Genomic DNA, 21703 nt, shown 5'->3' with positions numbered 1-21703 from the left:
TATATATGTATGCATATACATATACATATACATATACATATACATATATATATACATATACATATACATATACATATACATATACATATACATATACATATACATATATATATATATGTATATGTATATATATATATATATATATATATATATATATATATATATATATATATATATATATATATCAACCTGATCTAAATTCAACTCGATCCGACCTCCTATTTTTTTTGTTTTTTTTTTTTTTTTTTTGATGAGGACCCACCATCTTTTTAACTTAGCAAGGCAAAACAAGTAACTATTTTAGAGAGTTGGAAAGATGGATTTGTGTTGCAACTGATCACTAATTTACTGTGAGCAATAGTGACAAATCACAAACTTCCACAATCACAATTCAAGGGAGTTGAATTGGCAGGCCAGGTGTGGAAATGTGGTGCCAAAAGTGAAAGCAAGCAATAGTGACACATCTGGCTGATTATACATGGAGATACACGGAAGTAGGAAAAGTCTGATACATCCAATGCTAAACAAAAACAAAAAATAAAAAAGAATCATATATGTAGGTGGAGTTTTCAAGGATTATATACAAAGACTATACAAATACTGGGAAAAGTCTGAGATACAAGTCATCGATAAAAGGTTAGCATAACAATTTAGAACAACGGTCATTCCTGATGTCTGATCGAACCTTAGCAGATAAATGCAACATAATTCAATGCGTCGAGATTTAGGCTTAGACCAGAAGCTGCTTGTTCTGATTCAAACTAAAAGATGTTGGCCCAATCAATGATGTGTGCGAAACGCTTCCTCAATCGTTACATGTAGTGAACGAGTAGCACATTATCTCAAAATGATGATCATTACCTTGAGTTGGGCAAGGGGTATCAAGATAGGATGACTGAGAACTTTTCGAGCTATCTGCATGGAAAAAATAAAATAAATTGATTGCTCAAAAGTTTGCTTTCGATTTTAGTTTCAGATGAATCAAATTAATGTAGGTTTTTGCAACTTAATTTTATTTATAGTTTTCTGCAATTTTGTTAGAAAAGCAATAAATAATTTATAAAAAATATACAAGAAATAGAAAAAAAAAACTAGGGAAAAGAAAAAGATAAAGAAGGTAAAGAAACAAATTGGATATCATTTCAAAATATGTTTGTATTGTTTAGGACCATTGAGTAGTTTTTGGTGGTTGTGTATTGAAATGAAATATAAGCACACGTATTTATATATGAGATGCATGCTCAAATGCATGCATTTGGTTCTTTGAAAAAATAAGAGTTAACAATCACATCATTGCTTATGCTATCTAGCTTCGAACTAATTTCTTGGTTAAAGATCAGCTTTAGTAAAAGTTTGTTAGCATTCTTGGAGAACGTTCCAAGTGTAGATAATATCTGGCTAATATGCTACATTGCAAGTGCAACAATCCAGGACTTCACTCAAAAAAATTAGTTGGAAAGTATTATTTGGATTTCTTGACTTATATAAGTACTTAAAATTTTCCCAGCAAATAACCGATATGGAACTAAACACACGTCTATATGGATCATCATATACTTTCCCGGCTTGTTTATGCCCTGACGTCCTCGCCAGGCTAAGCATCTATATTCATTCAAATCTAATTAGAAAAACTACGATTAGCTTGTGGTCGGCTCAAATATACATATGCTACAGTGTCATCTAGTCCATATAGATCATAGGCCAGGTCTACTATGATACCATTTATAGTAATCCAGAACTTTATCCAAATAGGTTAGCCGAAAGGTTCTACATGCACCCTAAGAATTATTCATAGCCATTTATTAAATTCTTGCAATAAATAGTTTTGAGAGTCATTCAGTCAAGAAGTATAATTTAAACAATATGTTAAATAATTTGGAGAATATCATGAATTGCTTTCGCAATCCTCTATCGAGTGTAACCTTTTACGTATAATACTAAGAAATTCGATCTTTTTTTTTGAAGAAAATAAAGAGTTTTTTTTTCTTTTCTCTCACAAAGAAAAGAAAAAGAAATAGAAGGCATTTTTATTTTTCTTTAAAGAAGAAAGAGTTTCTTTTCTTTCCTGTCACAAAAAAAGAAAAAGAAAAAGAAGATTGTTGTGGAAATAAGGGGCTTCCGAACTTAGTCCCACATCGACTAGATAGCGGAGAGGTCTGTTCCTTAAGTGGAGGGAAGCTACCTCATTCTCTTAGGAGGTGCCTTTTGTGGGATAAAGCCGTACGTTGGGAAGCGACTATGAAATTCCCTTCAAAGCAGACAATACCTTCTGAGAAAAGCGGTCACCTCTGCTGTCTAGACCGGTGGGGATTGAGCTCGGTGAGGTCGGGGGATGCACCTCGGCCTCATCAAAGATAATTTTCACATTTTAAGGCCAATAAATCTTCATTCTCCACCCTTCATCCTTGATCACGCCCCATGTAGTTTCTTAAACTTGGTGTGTTGAGATTTAGTTTCTTAATGGTTATTTCTTTGTACAAGTTATTATTTTATGAGGCTAAACATGGATGAAAGGCACCCACTTATTTGATGACCCATGCATCCGTATCCAGGTTTAATTTGTAATCTAGCTAGTGTTCTCCACCCAAGGGTTCTTGATGCATGAAGAACTCTGAGGCTAATACACGACCTCAAGCCTCACCATGCACAAGTCTACCGGTACCTTGCAGGCAATATAGTTGGAGATCATAGGATAAATGCCTTAAACCATGCATCTAATATGTCTCAAGAAGCCAAAAATACAATTATGTTTGCTACCACCCAATGCACATCCGAACTAATTGTGACTTTTAGTTTCAAATGCAAACAAATATTAGCTTAACATATGAGAGAGAAAGCTCGATGGCGTTCTTGCACGAATTTATAACCTATACAGAGCAAGCACGACACCGAATGACAAGTAAAATTTCAACGCTTTTACAAAGCGACAGCAAGTAAAATTTCGATGCTTATATTGCTGACGCTTTAGAAAGCGCATGCAATAAAAATACAGACACTTATAAGCATCAGTATATGCATTAAAAAGTGCCAAGAATTATTCTTTTTTTCTATAGTGCTTGTGAACCCCTAAAGGTTTGATGAAGTTCTCCTAGAACAAAGATCTAAAATAACAGCTATTTTAATGCTTACCATCCTCCATTATATATATATATATAACATGTAGCGAGTTATTCTTTTCAAAATTCAATTTTTGTATCTTTTCCTCCATTTTTTCCAAACTGCCTGTTATTTTCTACTGTAGCACCATTAAAACAGCTGTTATAATGGCCAATATTCTAACACAAAGCTTTGAGGTCATACATAATAGGGAAATAAGAACCATTGTAACCATTATAAAATTCAATAATAGTTCCGGTTGGGTCAGTTATAATGGAATAGTGCTGTTATTGAAACCATGATGACAAGTGTCCAAGAGTTTTTCTGATCTTGCTTTTTATTATTTTGTATTTGCACTCTATATTGAACTGCGAGATTGCCAGAAACATGCACATAATTGTGCATGCACAAACAAACACAGATGGCATTTGGAGAGTCTTAAATTGTTGAGAAATAAACCCTCTACCTGTGATTATTTTTTTGGCATACTACATAGATTAAAATTACAGTTAATATAAAAATATCAAAATATGCTTGAAGTTGAAACCCTGTGCTCTCACTTAATATAGATTAGAAATTGATTTATCTTCACAGTCAAGTGACCAAAGGTATAAGAGAGCAGGGGAGATCAGGTCCTCCACAGCAACAAGAAGAAACTTGAAGAAATTTGTTGAGCAAGTTGTTTGCTATTACCTAAAATCAATTTTTCTTCTCTTGCACCACACAATATTAGAAAAGAAAGGAAACAGAAATAGGTTTGGTTTTCCACGCATCCTAGGTTTTAAGTTTTAAATAGAACTTGTCACCAAACTTTTAAATCTCTGAAAACTAAGTTATGTTTTTCCAACTAGAAACCAGATATGGGACCAGTACCTCCAATTTTTTCAGAGGCTCTGAGAGCAAGAGCACATTGTGGAACTTAAAAATGATTACCATTTCTATAGTAAGGAACAGCAAAGTAGTAAAACAGACGCAAAGCCTTTACTGTTACAGAAGCTTGCCTGGGATATCAAACATAGAGTATAGGAGAAAAGGTTATCAATTTTGTTTTTCCCTTTTCCCTCTCGAGAGGAGGAGAAAACATAAAATTCTTCATTAAGATAATGAAATCTTGCAGAGTATTTTAGTAATTCAATAGCATGCTCCAAATTTACCACAAAACTACAATCCAATGGTCAGAAAGTGCTCCTCCAACAAGAATGGTTTCAAATTCAGGCACTCATTACAAAGTAAAAGCTTCGCAACATATAAAAGAGACCTCGTTAATTTTACTTAGCAAGAGCAAACTGTACAAAGTCTGAAATGAAGCCATGTGCAGTAGGAAGCGATAACTTTATTTTAAGAATGTTGTCTCCTATATGTTCATTTCCCAGGTCATCAGTATAAGACTCGCAAAAAAAAAGTGTGGGCATGCACAGGACTATGAAGTGAAACTGTAGCAGTTACAACTGTATGTTAAAAAAATGATAAATATGATTTGGATCCAATTCTCGAGAATCATGCCAAGAGGCACATTGAGATCCAAAAGAACAGCATCTCCATTTCCTGACACTCTTCTACAAGAACATCCATCATGGTCACAAGATCCTTAAATTTCACTTCCACGCTAGAGAACAGAAGGCAGAATCAAGGTAGATATTTTGAACCAAAATTCCAAATGGAATTAAAGAACACAAAAGGAGAAGGGCCAAAGGATGACTGAACAAAGTAGGGCAACTTCACATGATTAAATTGTTAACGAATATATGAGCTATTAGTGGAAGATCTTTTATCACTAGCTCCATCAATAGTTGAATCCTGTTTGCTGAGTTCTGATGCCCCCTTAAGCCCCGCAGAATTGTATGGAGCAATCGAGACTGGACATTTGAGGGGATACAATAACTTATTCTCGATGCATTTATACCTGCAAGTATTATAGCTTCAGTGCAGGTTAAAAATTTAACCAATTCATAAAAATACTCAAAGTGCCAACTTACATTTCTTTGCAAAGATTATCGACAATCTGAGACAGGTTGATGATTCGCGCCCTTGTGTTGATAAGCTCTTCATCAGTGAGTTTATGAAATTCGTTGTCTAGAAAAATAGACAGAATATCTACATAGGATTCTAGTTGTTGTTGCTGGTCTTCAAATAGATCTTGTTTGATTTCCCTTTCCTGTAATGATATCTCATCCTTGAAGAGTTCATCTCCAAACATGTAGAAGGCAAATGGATATGAATGTGAAAGAAAACGCCTTGACCCAAGGAGTATATGCAATCCATTCAGCACCCAGCTGAAATTTTTGATACCAGACTGCTTATTTTCTAATAAACGCATGCTTTCCTTAATAGTTTCCATAAGTCTGTTTTCCTGCACAATAGAATCTGTGTGGTATTTATATCTATTGTAATAGTGCATATATTGACAAATGTTTCGCCTTGCAGTCCCTACATTCTTCTCTTCTTTGAAGCCATCACAGCTGTGGTCAGCTATCCTGTTCCATGAATGACGAAACCCAGTAGCACCACCACATAACCAACTGTATGACAGCAATGAAATTATAGTTAGTATAGTTCTATATATTAGCAATTGTTAAATAGGAAAATTGAAGACTTCTCATTCTATGTATAGAAGGAAGAACAAATGCACTTCTAAGGAATATTAGCATATAATTTCATAAGAGAAACCATCTTTAAACGTCTTTTGAAGTTTCAGGCATTTTTTAAACATTAGACATAGCTCGGTCACCATTTCTTCTAAATGCAAGCATCCTTCAGATGGCCGTATATCATCTCCAACTTTCTCTTATATAATATCATTATTCTGAGATCTTAAGGCTATTCTTCTTTGCAATTAAAAGAAATCTAATTGAGTATCAAATCAATCAACAGGGAATCTGGTCAACCTATTACTCCCTTATCTTAATTAGTTGTGCAGCCTGTGCCGGCAACCATATTTTAAAAATCAAAATCCATGGGTTACATCAAGAAGAATCTGACTAGAGCAGCAATATGCTGGGAGAAGGTGATTGTCGTATTACACTATAATCTAAAGATTCGGTGTTCTCTGGAACATATTGATTGTTAAACAAATAAAAAAAAAAACAAGCAGCAAAATTTTAACTTTGATGTGATACTAATATGAGGTTTTATAAAGCAATGAAAGAGTTGTTTCTAGATAACCCAATCCGAGTTGACAATCAAACAAAAAAATTTTGGTAATACCAATTAGTCGCAGCAACCTCACAGGCTCCTACTTTCAGAACAAAGGCCAATCTGTATTGCTGCCTTTTCTAGCAGGGTGCATTTGAGCTTTGGAGGTTTAATTCCAATATAATGATTTTAGTTCCTTGAAGTTTTGAGTTTTGATTTAAGAGATGAAACTTTAGAACATATTTGATCATTAAGAGGAGAAGCATGAAGTATCAAAAATGAAAGATATTTAAGATGGTAGAGATTGACAAATGTCGACTTGTTCTACTCAAAATGGAAAATATCAATTTCATGATTTAAGGCTTGTCTGAAGTTGCACAACTAAATTTTTGAGCTCTTTTTTATCAAGGTTGACAGCTTATGCTACAACCCAGCAAGCCACATATAGCAACAATGTATCGGACAATGTCATGGTATATGCAAGAATATGCCAAATTCTCTCTCTCTCTCTCTCTCCCATTCCCCCACCCCCCACCCTCCTACCAGCATTCCTATGTTCAGTATATATCTAAGTAAAATCTGTAAGTGTTTTCTAACAACAAGATTTCTCACTATGCCCACAGCTACCTGAGGACTGGAATTACAATGTGAATTACCATGATAACTGATTTGAATTTTAACCCAAGAGAAGCTAACACTCTGATTTTGGACTTGCACTGAAGCACATAATCTTACAGAACTTCACTCCAGTCACTCAAAGATGTGGAACTCTGCCTCCACGGAAGTGTTAAGAAAACAAAATTTGACATACATCTCAATAGACATAAAATCAGTCAAAAAATCTATTATAATTTTCTGTCCAGATCTCCTAATTAATTATAGAATAAGTAATTGTTAGCCAGATAAAATAATAATACCATTTGTTTTCTCAATAAGGACTTGTCAGAATTGTAAGGCTTAAGCCAGTGAATACTCATCAATCTATCAGTTACATAATGAAGAGAGTGATTAGCCACTACCATTCCAAGACATCATCAGAATGGGTAGTCTTGGAATAAAGCAGGCCACATCCTTTAGTAGGTTGTTGTTTCTGATCCATCAGGGAAAAGTTTTAAAACTACAAATATACAACAACAATAGAAGCTAGAATGTCAATTATAAAAATGGAACAGGCTAACTGGCGAATAATCCACTGAAAACATCTACAGGAAATATTTCTTAAAAAAAAAAATCACAGTAATGGTTCTCACCAGAAATGTTGTCCACAGACACATGTCACAAGATTGCAACCACCATCCTTTTCCACAGGCTTGTAACATTTTGGGCAGTGCTTTGTATTAGCTCTGAACCAATTTATATTCTCCAAATCATCATTGCATTTCTTGATCCAAAGCTCCCACATCAAGCATGAACAAGGCGAGTGTGCTTCTAATAAGCAATTGAAACAGAAGTTGAGCCCACATGAACACTCAACCTCGCAATAAATATCACCCTCAACACGTATTGCATTTCCACAATGTGGTATGCTTGGGCACCATTTAATCATATCATTATCTTCAATGTAAGATTCAAGAAGAAAACAATTAAAGCGGTCTGCAATATCTGGGTACTTTTCACTGACTAGATTCCTAATGATGGCTTCGTCACAAATAGCTTTGCACTTTGGGGCCATGCACCTAATGCGCCGGCTTTGTCCATCATTTATCTTGACAATAAAATGTTCAGTCCAACCTAAGCAAGAAGTGAATGTGATCAGCTATTTGATTAATTGCAAACAGAAGATAAAATGGTATAACGGTTCTGAAAAGAAACAAAGAGCTGGGTATCGTGTCATGATCATATATGGCTAACTACAATGGATATATACACACACATATCGATTAATGGGGACCCCAGAAAGGAGCTATTAATACCCATGATTACCATCTCAGGATTTTTTTTTAAAGGAAAAAATTTGGTAATCAAGCAAAATATCACAAGGAGCTCAAGAAAAGCTAAATGTTAAAAGCTATGGAAAAAGGAATAGAATGAAGAACATGACAGGAGGAGAAAAAAAGAATAGGGACTGACTATATTATCGGGGAAAAGAATCAGGAACAACTTGTGGACTCTTCGTGGCAACTTGTAAAATATATGGAGGTTCGTTGGTAACCAAACAATAAATATTAGCTTTTGATTGCATAATAATGGATAGTGTAAGGAAGAATTCGAGAAAGATCTGAAATCATCTCAATAATTTGGAAACGTTGCGACAAGGCTTCCAGTGACATTATCTTATAGCTGAAATAGCAATTCAAGAAGTCACTAAAATATTCTAGTTTTCTTCGTATATGAGAGCTGAAACAAGTCTGTAACTATAGGCGCAGAAACAAGAGCAAGAAAGACAAGCTATTTCTCACTAAATTACATAATGATGCTCGAGATGTTAAGAAGACTTACAATCATTGCAATAACAGTGTCCGCAGCCCATTGCAGTGGCTGCATTAGGAGCAACATCCTCAAAGCAGATATTACATGTAATGGCGCTCGAGGACTTCCACAAGTCAAGACCTTCGTTCTCCGCGATGAGAACCCCTGCTTCGCAAAGCAGCCTTTCTCTTTCCTTTCTTTCGAGCAACTCAAATACTCTCTCCACATTCCATCGGTTATGGATTAGCAGAGTCCTTGCATGTTGCTCACTTACGGCCAAAAAATCCATCACCTTCTGCAAATCCTCCTTCTACACACACAACAACAACAAACAAACAAAAAAAATTAAAATAACAACAACAATTGCATCATTTTTTTCATAGATTTCGTCAAGAACCATCAGTATCAGTATATGGAGCAAAGCGAGCTACCTGTGCTGCCAAAAGTGACTCTCTTGTGATGATCTGCAAATCGCCGACAAGCAATAATGCAAAATTCAGTTCACCAAACGAAGACATATCCAAGAAAATAAAACCGGAAGAAAAGGAAATACCAGACTATTAGAGATGATGACCGATTCGTTAATGATCGAAATTTGTTCATATCAGAATCAAAATTGAGGAAGAAGAACATTTTTTTTCATGACTAAAGCATCATGAAACTAAGGAATCCACAAAGATAAAACCCTAGTTCAGCCAAACAGAGTACGAGAGTTGACACAGAAGAAAACGATCTCATACCGAAGAGAAGGACCGCTTCTCGTCCTCCTGGGGCTTTTCTTCAAGTCTATCGAGGATGCTCTCCTCCACAGCGTCGTCCTCTTCACTAGAGTACTCCTCGACATCGCTTGAAGACTTACCATAGTCATCATCCGCCATTAGAGCAAAAACTGCGAAGAGATTAGAGAAGTCTAGCGAAGTTCGATGGAATTTGTTTGGTGACGATTCGAGGAGAACGAATTCTATTGAAAGTTGACCGCGAATGGAATCCGGGGGAAAACGACGTGACCGACTTCGTCTGCTTCGACGACCCTGATTTAAGGCTAAGGAATCGGGGTTCGAGATTTACTCGTAGGAGTGGAAGGGATTATAGGAATACTGGTTTTTCGTACTGACCGTAGATTCGGTTTGCCAATAAATCTCGTCCGTCGATGTGTGTTATTTACTTAGTTTGGTGGAAACCAAAATAAGTAAATAATAAAAAAACCGTTTCGGCGCTTTCTTTTTCCTTATTTTTCGGCGCTCGTTCGGGAACGTTTACTCAAAACAGTGCTCTTTTAGTATCAAGATCGCGAGTAACAATCAATCTTTATATATTTCCATACATATAATTTTAGTATGAATACATCCAAAAAGATCAAAATACAACATATCCGGAAGCTCTTAAAGGACGTTTTCAGAATGGATGGCCATCTACTAAGCTATACAGTCTATAGTCCTGTTGGCCTCTCTGTAGACGTGCTTAGCGTGAAGACCATCCCGCCGAAAAATTATGTCTTTGGTGTTGGATGGTTGTAACTCTCGTTTCCAACCTCACATTGATCCTTCATCAAGTGCAGATGGAGACAAGGCTCAAATGCTATCTCGGATTTATATCAAAAGCTGACCATATTTGAAAAAGAATTAGTGCGGACACCAGTACCGGACCGTCTGTTACGCAGGGCCACAGTGGTCGCAGGAGGACGGTCCATCCAGTTTCGTTGTAGCTGGATTGATTTATCTTAGTTGGTTTTATTTTATGTTGATTGGGCTTGTTTGCATTTTGTCATTTTAGGGCTTTTATAGGATTATTTTCTTTATAGGGATCTTTTTGCTAATTTGTGGCCTCTATATATGGTTTCATGCACTTATGTTATGATGAATAAAGATTTATGATTCTCTTCTTTAGTATTGGCATGAAGCCTAGAGCTAGAACTAGGTGTGAACCCTAGTTCTCTCCCTCCAATCTTTCTCTCCTCTTCTTTCTTTTTTTTTTTTCAATCCCTCTCTTTTTTTTTTCGCTGTTCTGCATCAATTTTGGTATAGAGCATGGCAATAGAATTTTCCGGGCTTCCGTGGACACTGCTCTAAATGTGGGGGCGCAGGTTGAAAAGGTTTGGGACGGCTCATCCCCGACTGAGGAGCGATTCCCCGTTCTCTCTTCCAAACAAAAACCCAAACCCCAGGGTCTTCCTCTCCTCCGGCGGTACACGAAAAGGAAAATCTTGCCCCCCCCCCCCTCCCCTCGAGACAACCAGCGATCGTACGCAGGAGAGGAGGAAAGGACGCGCGCTCCTCCGCGAAGCCTGCTTTCTTCCGGCGGCTCCCGAGGAAAAGAAGGAGAAAACCCACCTCGTCGCCGGCCATTTCTTTCATCCTGTCGACATTTCCTTCGCGATGCCTGCTTTCTTCCGATGGCTCCCGAGGAAAAGAAGGGGAAAACCCACCCCATCCCCGCCGCTGCCTTCTCCTCCTCGTCATTCCTGGATTCCTCACCGCGATCGTCCACCGGTGCCACTCCGTCGCCTCCCTTGGCAGCAGCCATCTCATTGCCACCCGCGGCTCTTCGCCGGACGATTCTGCGCTCCACGCATCGTCGCCGCTCCATCGCCACGCTCCACGCTCCATCACCTTCAACTGCCGCCGCACCCTATGCGCCGATCGCCGCGGAAGCCGGCGCAACAACCTACAAAACCCATGAAGATGGACCATAACAGGCACGTGACGGGTTTTCGGGTCGGGTCGAGCCCGTTAACCCGAATCCTTTTGGTTTTGATTAAAAAATCCGTATCGGGCGCGAAATGGGTTAACGAAGCCGGTCATGCCGTTAACCCGAACCCTATCGGATCCGAGTTCAAAAAGAGAGAGAGAGAGAGAGAGAGAGAGAGAGAGAGAGAAAACTGGTCACCTTCCTTCCCGAGCCTCCACCGCAGCGCCGCCTCCGCCTTGCTGCCTTAGCCACTGCACCTTCTCCGCGTCGCCGGCCGAAGCTCCGCTTTTGTCGCCGCTCCGCCCTCGCCGCTCCACACATCGCCGCCTTCGCCTTTACTGCTGCCCGTCGTCGTCTCCCGTGAGCGGCGCCGAGGCCATCGCCTCCGCCTTCTTCCCCTCGCTCGCCACCCTTAACTCTTCCCCCCTCCCCCTCAAAATCTCTCTCCCACCCACTTCACCTCCCACCACCGCACCACAGAACCGCCCCATCACTTCTTCTCCCTACTTCGACCTACCTCCCACGAGCGCCGCGACCCCTCTCTCTCTCTCTTTTGGCTCCCCAAGGGTTTCGGCGTCGAAACCCTCATCTCCAGATTGTGATCCCAACCGCCCCTCTTTGCTTTCCCCTTTAACCATTCCCCTTTACCTTCCGCCCCCCCCCCCCCCCCCCCCTCATGGGCCAACTCCACCGTGGGTACCCGTCAGACCCCGCACCCATGCGCCTCGCCCGCCCTCCTTTCTTTCTAGTTGTCGCCCCAGCCTAGTGATGGAGGCAATATTTATTAATATATGGCTTAATTACTAATTTTAAAATATTTATTAACCCATGTAAATATATTTTAATATTTGTAATAGCTACTATTGGCAATATTTATGTAAGCGAGTCATATATGGCCAACCAATAGGTTAAGAAAAAAATATTATTATTTAAATTGCTTAATCAAAAATATTATTAGAAATTTAGTAATATTCTCTTATAAGATTACTCTAAGTCTAATATAATAATTTTCTTTCAATGCTAGTTTTTAGAATAATTTTTACACCAACTAAAAATGATAAAATTTATTTTCTTCTATAATTATACAAATAATTCTTAGGAATCATCCGATTATCCTAATGAAACGAACCCAAAGTCCTTTTAATTTATTTTTTATTTTTATTTCATTCACTTGAGCGATGGGAGGATTCGTGCCTATCCACCATTTGATTATCCATGGCTCGCTTTGCGAGCTGTGCACCAGGATATGCTGTTCGGAGCGCGTTGAGATCTGTGCGATGTGTGATCCAACCGCTGATGGGCGCGAAGGAAGATGAATCCATCTTTCGCATGAAGGATACAACCACAAACCCATCTGGCAACTTGTAGGTGCGTGCCACGGTGTGACGTGCCTCCGGTCTGGACTTCGGGTACGGGTCGGGTCCGAATCGGGTCGGTCGAGGATCCGATCTGGTCTGCCCGACGCCCTCCCAGCTCTGCACCAGGCTCCGACCTCCGTTCTCGTTTCATTTCTCGTCTTTTAGATCCTCTTCGCTCCACAAGAAGAGACGGCTTCGAGAGCGCCAACTCGCTAGGTTTTTTTCTAGGGATTTTTTTTGGCCCCGAGAAGATGGCAATGACCAACTTCATCCTGACGGTGGTCGGTGGGAGCGCCGCCGTCCTCCTCTTCCGCAGCGACGTCAAGCAGTCCGCCGCCATCTTCCGCCGCAACGTCCGTCAAATCCGCCAGTGGCTCGAAGAGGACTCCACCTTCGCCGCCAAGTAAAACCCTTCTTTCTCTTTTCTGAATTCAAATCCTAGCTGAGAATGTTTGGATTTCGCTCTGAGATTTTAGCTAAGCAAATGAATCAAAACTTAAATTTGATTCAATATAAATTGATTGCGACAATTTCTTATGTCATTTAGATGGATTTTGACTGGTTTCGCGATATTTACTACAGTAATCTGTTTTAGTTATTGTCACAAATGTTTTATGGGTCAGCTAAAATTTATTTATTTTTAGAATATCTGTGGAATTGGTTTAGTCTTTAGCTTTCTGGAGGTAAGTAATTCAGTCTTCTCAAACTGCGAGTGCTGCGCTATCTTGAGCAACTGAAATGCTGATTATCTTTGGTTGGTGAGTAATAATTTATACGAAATTATGGGCATATAAGAATTATGTTAGGCCCATTTGGCATTGCTTTTGCTTCAGAAATATACTAGACTGGACATCCTGTACCGCCTTATGACGAAAATCTTCTTGTTTTGTCGAATTGTTGGAGTGAAAAATCTTTGGAAGCTTTGGAAGCAAAAATTGTTTGTTTTCAAGAAAGAGCCAAAATAAATGGTAGAAATAGTAGAATTTCCTGCGAATGTCTCCTACGTCAATCTCATCTGGGATTTCACTAATTCATGGAGAAACCAAAATACAAAACCAGCAATGGTGTCAAACAGGCCCTTAGGCTTTTTTCTTATCCATCTTTGTTTTTCATAGAGTTAAAAGTGAGTAGATTTCTGATTATGTGTTATAATGGAACTATAATTGACAAATGTTTTCATCAATTTGGTTTGGTTTTGTACGTCCTTGTTTACTATCAAGGGCTATGCATTAAGGCCATTGCTTATTTTATTTTATTGATCACAGCCAGATCTTACACTCCTGATTACCGTTGTTCCATCTTGTTTTGTATGTAAAAAAGATTAAATATCATGGAAGTTGACCTGACAAAATGACATTTAAATAATTTTGAAGTTTTTGTTTTGTTGAAAATTTGATACATGAAAGGACCATGAATCTTTGGGATAGCTAGTTTGTTATATTTTTTAGTTTCCTATCCTGATTGCTCTTATGGTTATGGTTGTTTTCTCTTTTCAAAAGTCTGTCGATGTAGTTGTTTGATTTACCATCTTTCATTTATCTTTAACTTTGTTATAGTTAATTAGAATAAAGAATGAAAGTTATGATTTGTGGATGTATAGTATTGTTTTTTCTGGTGTGGTATTCTTCTGGGCTCTTCATTTTCATTTTATTTTTCCTTTCTTTGAAGAGATTGAGAGAAGTGGTTTACCTTGCTGTTTGCAGGTAAAGTGATACATGCCACATGAGAAGTGGAGTATCAACAAACAGTCTTTATGAATCACAATGCCCAGAAGTAAACCACTTCCCTTATTTGCTGGTATATCAGGTCATGGTGATTCACTGAGGGAGGGGTTTCAGGTTATGCTCCACATCTCATGCAGCATTAATCATCCCTACTTATGAACACAGTGCCAACAAAATTACTACACTTGCAATAGAATTTTAACATAGACAAAATCTCCTTGTATTTGTGTCCTGTCTGAACATATTGAAAATAAGAGAATGGTTTTGCTTGCAAGCAGATTTTACGCCTTCATGGGCAAACTATAATATTGGGCCTTCATCACAATCCTCTCCTTCATAGGTCAAACAGTTGGTCAAGAGTGGCCCAATGAAAACCAAACTGCTTATTTAAGGCATATCCAAGGCACCCAACCCTATCACTGCGGCCCACAGTAAATCCTAGGGGTGCAAATGGGTCGGGTCGGGTCGGGTCCTAGGTGACCCCGATCCGACCCGGTTTTTTGTTCGGGTCCCAATTTTGGACCCGGACCCGACCCGGTTGAAGATCGGGTTGGGTCGGGTCGGGTCCGAGTCGGGTTCGGGTCGGGTCCGGGTCTGATTCGGGTCGGGTCCGGGTCCGATCGGGTCCAATTTTTTTGTGCTTTTGGGAAAAAATTTGGGCAAATCTAATTTGGTCATATCATAATTATGAGGTGCTGGGCGACCCATGACTTGAAAGACTTTGCAATTGAGCTCTAGTCAGAACAGATGACCCATGACACACTATTTTTTATCTATATGACTGATTGGACGGAACTCGGTGTCTCCCAGCTCCCCTCTCACGAGGACAAAAAAAAACCCAGACCTTCTTCCAAAATCCAATTCCATTACAGAAAACTAGCACATGACCCATATTCAGTTGCAGTGTTCCCTCACTTTCTCCCTTCAAAAGTTAAAAGAAACAAAAACCAAAAAACAGAAGGAAAAAAAAAAAGGCAGCTACCGAGACACCAGAGGTCTCAACAGTGTAATAGATCGAGAGAGAATCCTGATGGGCCGACGTTCCTTTGGATTCTGTGAACCTATGCTTGTTGCTAACTTGCTATCCTCCCACACTGACCAACAGTACCACAACCCACGCTAAAAAAAAAAGAAAAAGAAAAAGAAAAGACTTTCTTTTGCTTTTCCTCTCTCTCTCTTTTCGGGTCCATTCGGGTCGGGTCGGGTCCGTTGGGTAAACCCAGACCCGACCCAGAAAATGATTCGGGTCCAATTTTAGGACCCGACCCGGACCCGCGGGTCCTAAAATTCGGGTCGGGTCGGGTCTACGCGGGTCGGGTCGGGTCGGGTCACGGGTCGACCCGACCCATTTGCAGCCTTAATCCCAAGCTGCCTCAACTATTTGTCAAGAGTAAGAAAGAAAAGAGTGACTTAAATGCCATACTCAGGCACTAACATATGCTAGTTGATGTGCTTACGTGCCTCCATGTTGATTAAGTTCTGATAGTGACATAAAATATAATATAATTTTTCTATCTCAAAACATCAATTAGTATATACTTGGTAGGAGAGTTAAGTTACAATAAAAAGAGAATAACCATATGGTCATCATCTCATCATTGTTCTTTCTTATTATTTCTTTGAAAACCTGCAAACTCATCATAACAAAGTTCTGTACAGCAGCAGTAACTCCTTGGCACTGAAATTCTGACTTATTTCCTCTTTGAGTGTGCCTCTAATTCAATCATTATTAGTTTTTGACACAAACCCTACCAAGCTCCTTTATTTATCTGTGCATCCACTATTTATATTGGAACTTAGTTTGTTGATATTAAAGCTTAGTTTGAATATTCAAGCTGTCATTACACAGTTGCACAGACTTCTTTAAAAAACATATGGCACAAAATGATGTGAGATGCTCATATAAGTTTTGCGAAATAGAGCTGTTTGAATGATTAAATCATAGAATTAAAAATTGGGCCACTGCTTTGAAGATTGAAAACTATCAAATTACCCAATGCCAAATAGTCAAGCTACATGTGAGTACAGTGAAGATAAGGTCAACAAAGGAATAATGGGTAGTCATAGAGAAAAGGTGAAAGTGATTTTATTCACACTGCCACTGGAAAGACTAAATTAAGGGCACAATGTGTCATTGAGTCACCAAGCAGTAAAGGCCCATTCTTGGCAACACCTATCACATTTGTAAGAATGAAGGGACAAGGAGCATAGTCATATAGTTGTCATCACAAAGAATCTAAGAATTGATTTTCTAGCTTTACTCCAAAATAAGAATTACATTCCATTCCAGACAGAGTTAGAAGTATCGGTTTACAATCTTTGGAAATAATTACAAGTTGTATGCCATGATGGCTAGAAAATGGATATACTTTGCCTAGATGTCAATTTTGTGTGTGATGATGTGGGGAAAATTTGATATATAGATTCGAAGTACTGTTGAATTAAGATGGCATTGAATAGAACTAGATTAGGAGAAGTTTCTACCATTGGATTGAGGGCATTGCTGAAGCAGTTGATTGTTCCTTGACACAATGACATTATACTTTGGTTGTGCATGGAATAGCTGAGCGAGCCCTATCAATTCATATATCAAATTAATAAGGATTATAATCAAGTTCTAATCTTTTCACGAAATCTTAGATCCAATGTACATTGTGCTATGGCTTGATGTCTTCCATGCCCTTGAGACTCTGTAGTTTGTTCAGTGGTTTCAAGAAAGTGACGGCTTAGGTAATATGTTCCTCCATGATCTTCTTGTTACTAGTCTGTACCAAGAGTTCCACTTCAAGCTAAAGACTTGAACATTTATAAATCCTCTATGCTAGCTAGCAAGATGATTTAGACAGCATATGATATCTTACATGCTGGAACGACACATAATTTCGTAAGAAAACAGCATCCAGTGCGTACTTTGATAACAATTTGAATGCTAGAGAATGGTAGCCAAAAGTTGGAATGTTACGCAATGATTGGCAATATTGCTTGACATCATCTTATTGGAAAAGTCACATGGCTGTATGAATTCTCAAATAAACATGGATTGACAACTCTGTCAAGTGGGGTTCCTTTCTGTTCTCATTTTTTTAACCGTTCTTGGTATAGGTAATTGGTCTTTTCTTGCTGAAACGAAATTATGTAGGTAATAGATTCCAATTAGATATGTATATCGAGATTCTATGAAAGGATAGGTAATATAATGTTGTGTAAGATGACTTTATTTGTTCCAGGAAAGACCTATAACTTTGCCTATTACTCTTCCATGAGAGTATGTTATTTGGTCATTCTGGTTGGCATCTGGGCACACGAGGTTGGTCCGCTAGTTAGCTGCTTCTTGTCTTTTCGCCCTGTAAAATATTTCATTTTGCCAACTAAAAGTAAACAAAAACATCAAGCCTGCCTAGGGAGCCTTCTCAAGTAATCAGTTATGTGTTCAATAGATATTTCTGGTGCTTCCAATCCACTCCAGGGCATACTTGCTGATAACTTTTTTGGGAAATTGAAATGCATGTCAACATAAGTACTTGTGTTTTTGGGGCTTCTATAAAAACATATTTTATGGCCCTAACTAATATACCAAAAATGCCTAGGTGTTAGTAATGCATTAGGTTTATATTTTTAACCAGGTACTCAACAAATCACCACACTTCACAACCAACATCCTTGACAGCCCGTTCTTTGGTGGCTGTCGCTCTGATCTAGTTAACCTATCCATGTGGTGGCTTTCACTCTAGGACAATCAAATAGCCCTTTCTCTATAGCGGCTACACTCTGGTCAGTAGGTAGTCCTTTCTGCAGGCAGCACTCAACCAATACACCAAAAATGCCTAGGTGTTAGGGGTGTATTTGGCTTGGGCCTTAGCCAGGTACATAACATTTTCACAAGATTCTAGTGGATGCAAGGGAAAATATGGAAGACATGTACTAGAAAAGGATGTAACCCGTTGATTGAAGGAATGGTGAAGTAGGATGTATACAGCCTCCCTCAAATTGTTGGGAGAAGGCTTCTTGTTTATGGTATTGGTCATTTTAAGCATTTCACATTCTTGCTTCTCTGTTCAGATGCTTAGACATGTTAGAACATGCTTAGGTGGTTGAAGAGCCTAAAAGTGGTCTATGTTCTTAGGTAACATCAGTAGCTTCTGCAGGAGAAACTCTTATTATAAAATGACATTTGACATCTGTCAGCATGTTTGATATTTGCTTTATTCATTATATGGGGACCAGCATAAAGTTAATATACGAGACAGATCATTTAGTTGCACCGACTTGTTAAGGCTTATTATTGAATCACTCTCAAGGTGTTAGAATGGTTATTTACACACTTCGCTGTCCTTTCTAAATTCAAAACAGAAATCATGTTTGTGTCAAAGTTCCAAATACATTATTGGAGCCACAACTGATAGGATTTTAAAACTTTTGCCTGTGTACTTTGTTACACTTGGGGAGCTCTACGATATATGACACCGTTCTCATGGCTGAGTGTCTGAAATTTCTGGCGACTTTTTCTTCATTTGGGAAATCAGGTTTTTAGTTGCATGCTTTTGATGCGGGGAATGATGATGTTGAAGCCACACACTGTCTTATCAGTTTTAGCCAGCAGAACTTTAAACTGCAGAATTTGTAGGAACCCGCCATTGCATGTAGTATAGCTTAGTGTTATGGCTTTTTTGTTGTCTGATATTGGATGATATGGTTAGGATGGAAAGTTAGCAGTAGTTACCTTCCTTCAATCAAGTTCAGATGATACGCTGAGGTATGTGGTGAATATCTTCTACAATTGAAGGTAAATGCATTTCCTATTTCTATTGTTCTCTTGATGTGGTCTTGTTCTCAGAAGAACCTAGCATAGTTCCCGGGGAAGTACCTTTATCTTTGTTTCAAGTCTGATAATGTCTTTTGTGCTTTTGGATTTCAATGTTCATTTGTGAGGGCACAGTTTTCTTGCACTTCTAGACAAGTTAGAACATATCATATATGTAATGTAGGTGCTAAGTTTTAACAGATATTTATTACGTTGTCTTAAACTGCCCTTCTTTTTCACAGGTCAGCACCAAAAGAATTGGATTCACAGGTTCTGAAGAAAGATGTTCCCAAGGAAGAGAAGCATTAGACCACCGTGTAATTCCTTCAATTTTGTAGAAGGTGCTCGAACAAATAATATCTAACATTGTATGTGTATTGTGATAATAATAGTTGTAGGTTTCTGATCAAAAATATCCATATCCAAAATGTAGAATCACCTTGTTTTCTGAGGGTTTTGCCAAGCATGCTTCATTGAGTTCATTCACACCATCATTTTGTGAAATTTTCATGAGATGCTGGTTTGGTAATGTTCTGTGGGGCTGTGCATGGAGCTGTTAATGCCCATCTTTTAATATTTAGATGGATACAACATTGAAAACCAAATGAAAAAAGAGTGCCAAAAACTGAAATACAGTCTAAAATTGCAGACTTTTTGATAATGAATTTTGGTCCCAGGCGTTTGGATATTTCAAACTTAGATATATCTTATTTCAAGCCCTTATAATATTCTGGATAAGATATTCTGGATAAGCTTGATTATCTGAAATGATCCTTAATGATATGCTTCCTATTCTTCATCTGCTGAATTGTTGAAAATTAATAAATTAAGGGATCAACCAAGGAGAATCAAATCCTGTTAAAAAAATGAATACATGGTAATTTGTTCATCTGAGAATATTGGTGAATATTGGTGATACTTATTTTCCCCCTTTTCTTGGTAAAGAGTTATGTATGTTTTTCTTTTAATGGAGAATTTGAAATTGAAGCTACAACACAAAGGCTATTGCTGACTTCCTTAATTACAGAAATTTTAGCAGCATCAGCATGTGTTCTTTGAGTCGAATCAAACGAGCAATTTCAGTAGACATTTTTACAGGTGTTCGTTTTGCCCTTTTTCCACGCTCATCAGGCAAAACAGAGACCTACGCTCGACGTTACAAGTTGGAGAAGCCACGACCCAGGAAACAACATGAAAGCAAGAAAAAAAAAGTGCACGAACAAAATTCCATTGCCGGGATTTGAACCCGGGTCGCCTGGGTGAAAGCCAGGTATCCTAACCGGACTAGACGACAATGGATTTCTGTTGATCGGTGCCATATAAATTACATGACACAATATAGTCTAGTATGGCATATGCTAGGTTAATTATTCTTTAGTTTGTATTACGAAGTTCCAGAACAATATTTGAATCCCAACTTTATACTGTTAGCTTCTGCATACCATTGGAGTTTTAAATTTATAAAAAGATTTATTTTTTAAAAAAATAACCAACCTTATCTTCTAAATTTTACTTGGTTTCAATAGTTTAAAATATTTTTTTTTAAGACACTCATTGCATAAATATCCAATTGATTTGTACTATACGTGTGATAAATTTGAGATAACTGACTTAGTTTAAGGTCTAATCCAGTATGATTACTTTAGATAGATAGTATCAACACTAAGTGAGGTTCAAGTTCACAGGACATCTCACCTATTGCACAGTATAAGTTGCTTATATATTATTTTTTACTTATTTTTTTCTAAATTTAAATCTTTTGTAGAGAATTGTTGGATTTTTAAATTTATAAAAAGATTTAATTTTTAAAAATAATCCAACTTTATCTCCTAAAGTTTAGTTGTTTTCAATAGTTTAAAATACTTGGTTTTTTAGAGGCTTTTTTCAGAAGAGTTGCGACTCTTCAGAAAAGAACGTTGGTTTCCGAATAGGATAGCATACCTCGGAAACGTAACATCCTATCGGTTACTAAATAGAGTCCATAAAATAAACTTTGGATGCAGCATCCGAGATCAATCAAACACAATTCTCGATCTCTCTCTCATTTACTAGTGCTTTATATCCGCTCAAAAGTTTCTTCTACTTACAAAGTTCTTCATTTTCAATTTTCTGCTTTCTATCATTTTCTTTTTTGGGCATCTAAAGAAGTCATTTAGGCCAAATCTCCCCAGTAATCATGCTTACTTAAAGGAGAATTGGGTTGAGCTGAGTTGTTGTACCATAAAGACAAGATTATCGCATGCCTGCACGTAGGAGGTGAATGTAGGCTGTGTGCATCACACGCCTCAATCTAGACAAGTTTACTACCAAATGGTTTTACAAAAAAGATTTTATATTAAGTTTTTAATTTTGAGTTATTATTTGATATCACAAATAGCAATTTCTAGGTGCACCATACTTTGATTTTCTATGCATACCATACAGTCCAGCATACAACTTCAAGTTTTTTTTTTCTTTTTCCTTTTTTTATGGGTAAAATCAACTTCAACTTCATT

The 21703-nt window shown here is 38.0% G+C and overlaps 1 protein-coding gene, 1 long non-coding RNA gene and 1 other non-coding gene across 4 annotated transcripts; 1 reads left to right on the top strand and 2 right to left on the bottom strand.

Moving 5' to 3' along the window:
* Nucleotides 1-4487: 4487 nt before the first annotated feature.
* Nucleotides 4488-9814, bottom strand: LOC103720794 (probable E3 ubiquitin-protein ligase ARI1). Of its 2 annotated transcripts, XM_039114335.1 has the most exons (7): nt 9378-9814; nt 9069-9101; nt 8668-8947; nt 7479-7959; nt 5528-5615; nt 5073-5446; nt 4488-4999 (listed from the first exon to the last, which is right to left on the bottom strand). In XM_039114335.1, exons 1-7 carry the CDS (start codon nt 9513-9515, stop codon nt 4831-4833), a joined length of 1563 nt encoding a protein of 520 aa, XP_038970263.1. In that variant the 5' UTR covers nt 9516-9814; the 3' UTR covers nt 4488-4830. The 2 variants fall into 2 exon arrangements, with proteins under 2 accessions (XP_038970263.1, XP_038970262.1); XM_039114334.1 differs by having other exon boundaries at nt 5073-5615.
* Nucleotides 9815-14386: 4572 nt separating this feature from the next.
* Nucleotides 14387-19702, top strand: LOC103720786. Its single transcript, XR_003388231.2, has 2 exons — nt 14387-14521; nt 19451-19702. It is a non-coding gene; the product is annotated as an uncharacterized LOC103720786 (long non-coding RNA).
* Nucleotides 19703-20433: 731 nt separating this feature from the next.
* Nucleotides 20434-20507, bottom strand: TRNAE-UUC. Its single transcript has one exon. It is a non-coding gene; the product is annotated as a tRNA-Glu (tRNA).
* Between the last annotated feature and the right edge of the window lie 1196 nt (nt 20508-21703).

Source organism: Phoenix dactylifera, chromosome 16 (assembly GCF_009389715.1).
Source record: "Phoenix dactylifera cultivar Barhee BC4 chromosome 16, palm_55x_up_171113_PBpolish2nd_filt_p, whole genome shotgun sequence".
Lineage (NCBI taxonomy): Eukaryota > Viridiplantae > Streptophyta > Magnoliopsida > Arecales > Arecaceae > Phoenix > Phoenix dactylifera.
This window is presented reverse-complemented; position numbering and strand designations above follow the sequence as displayed.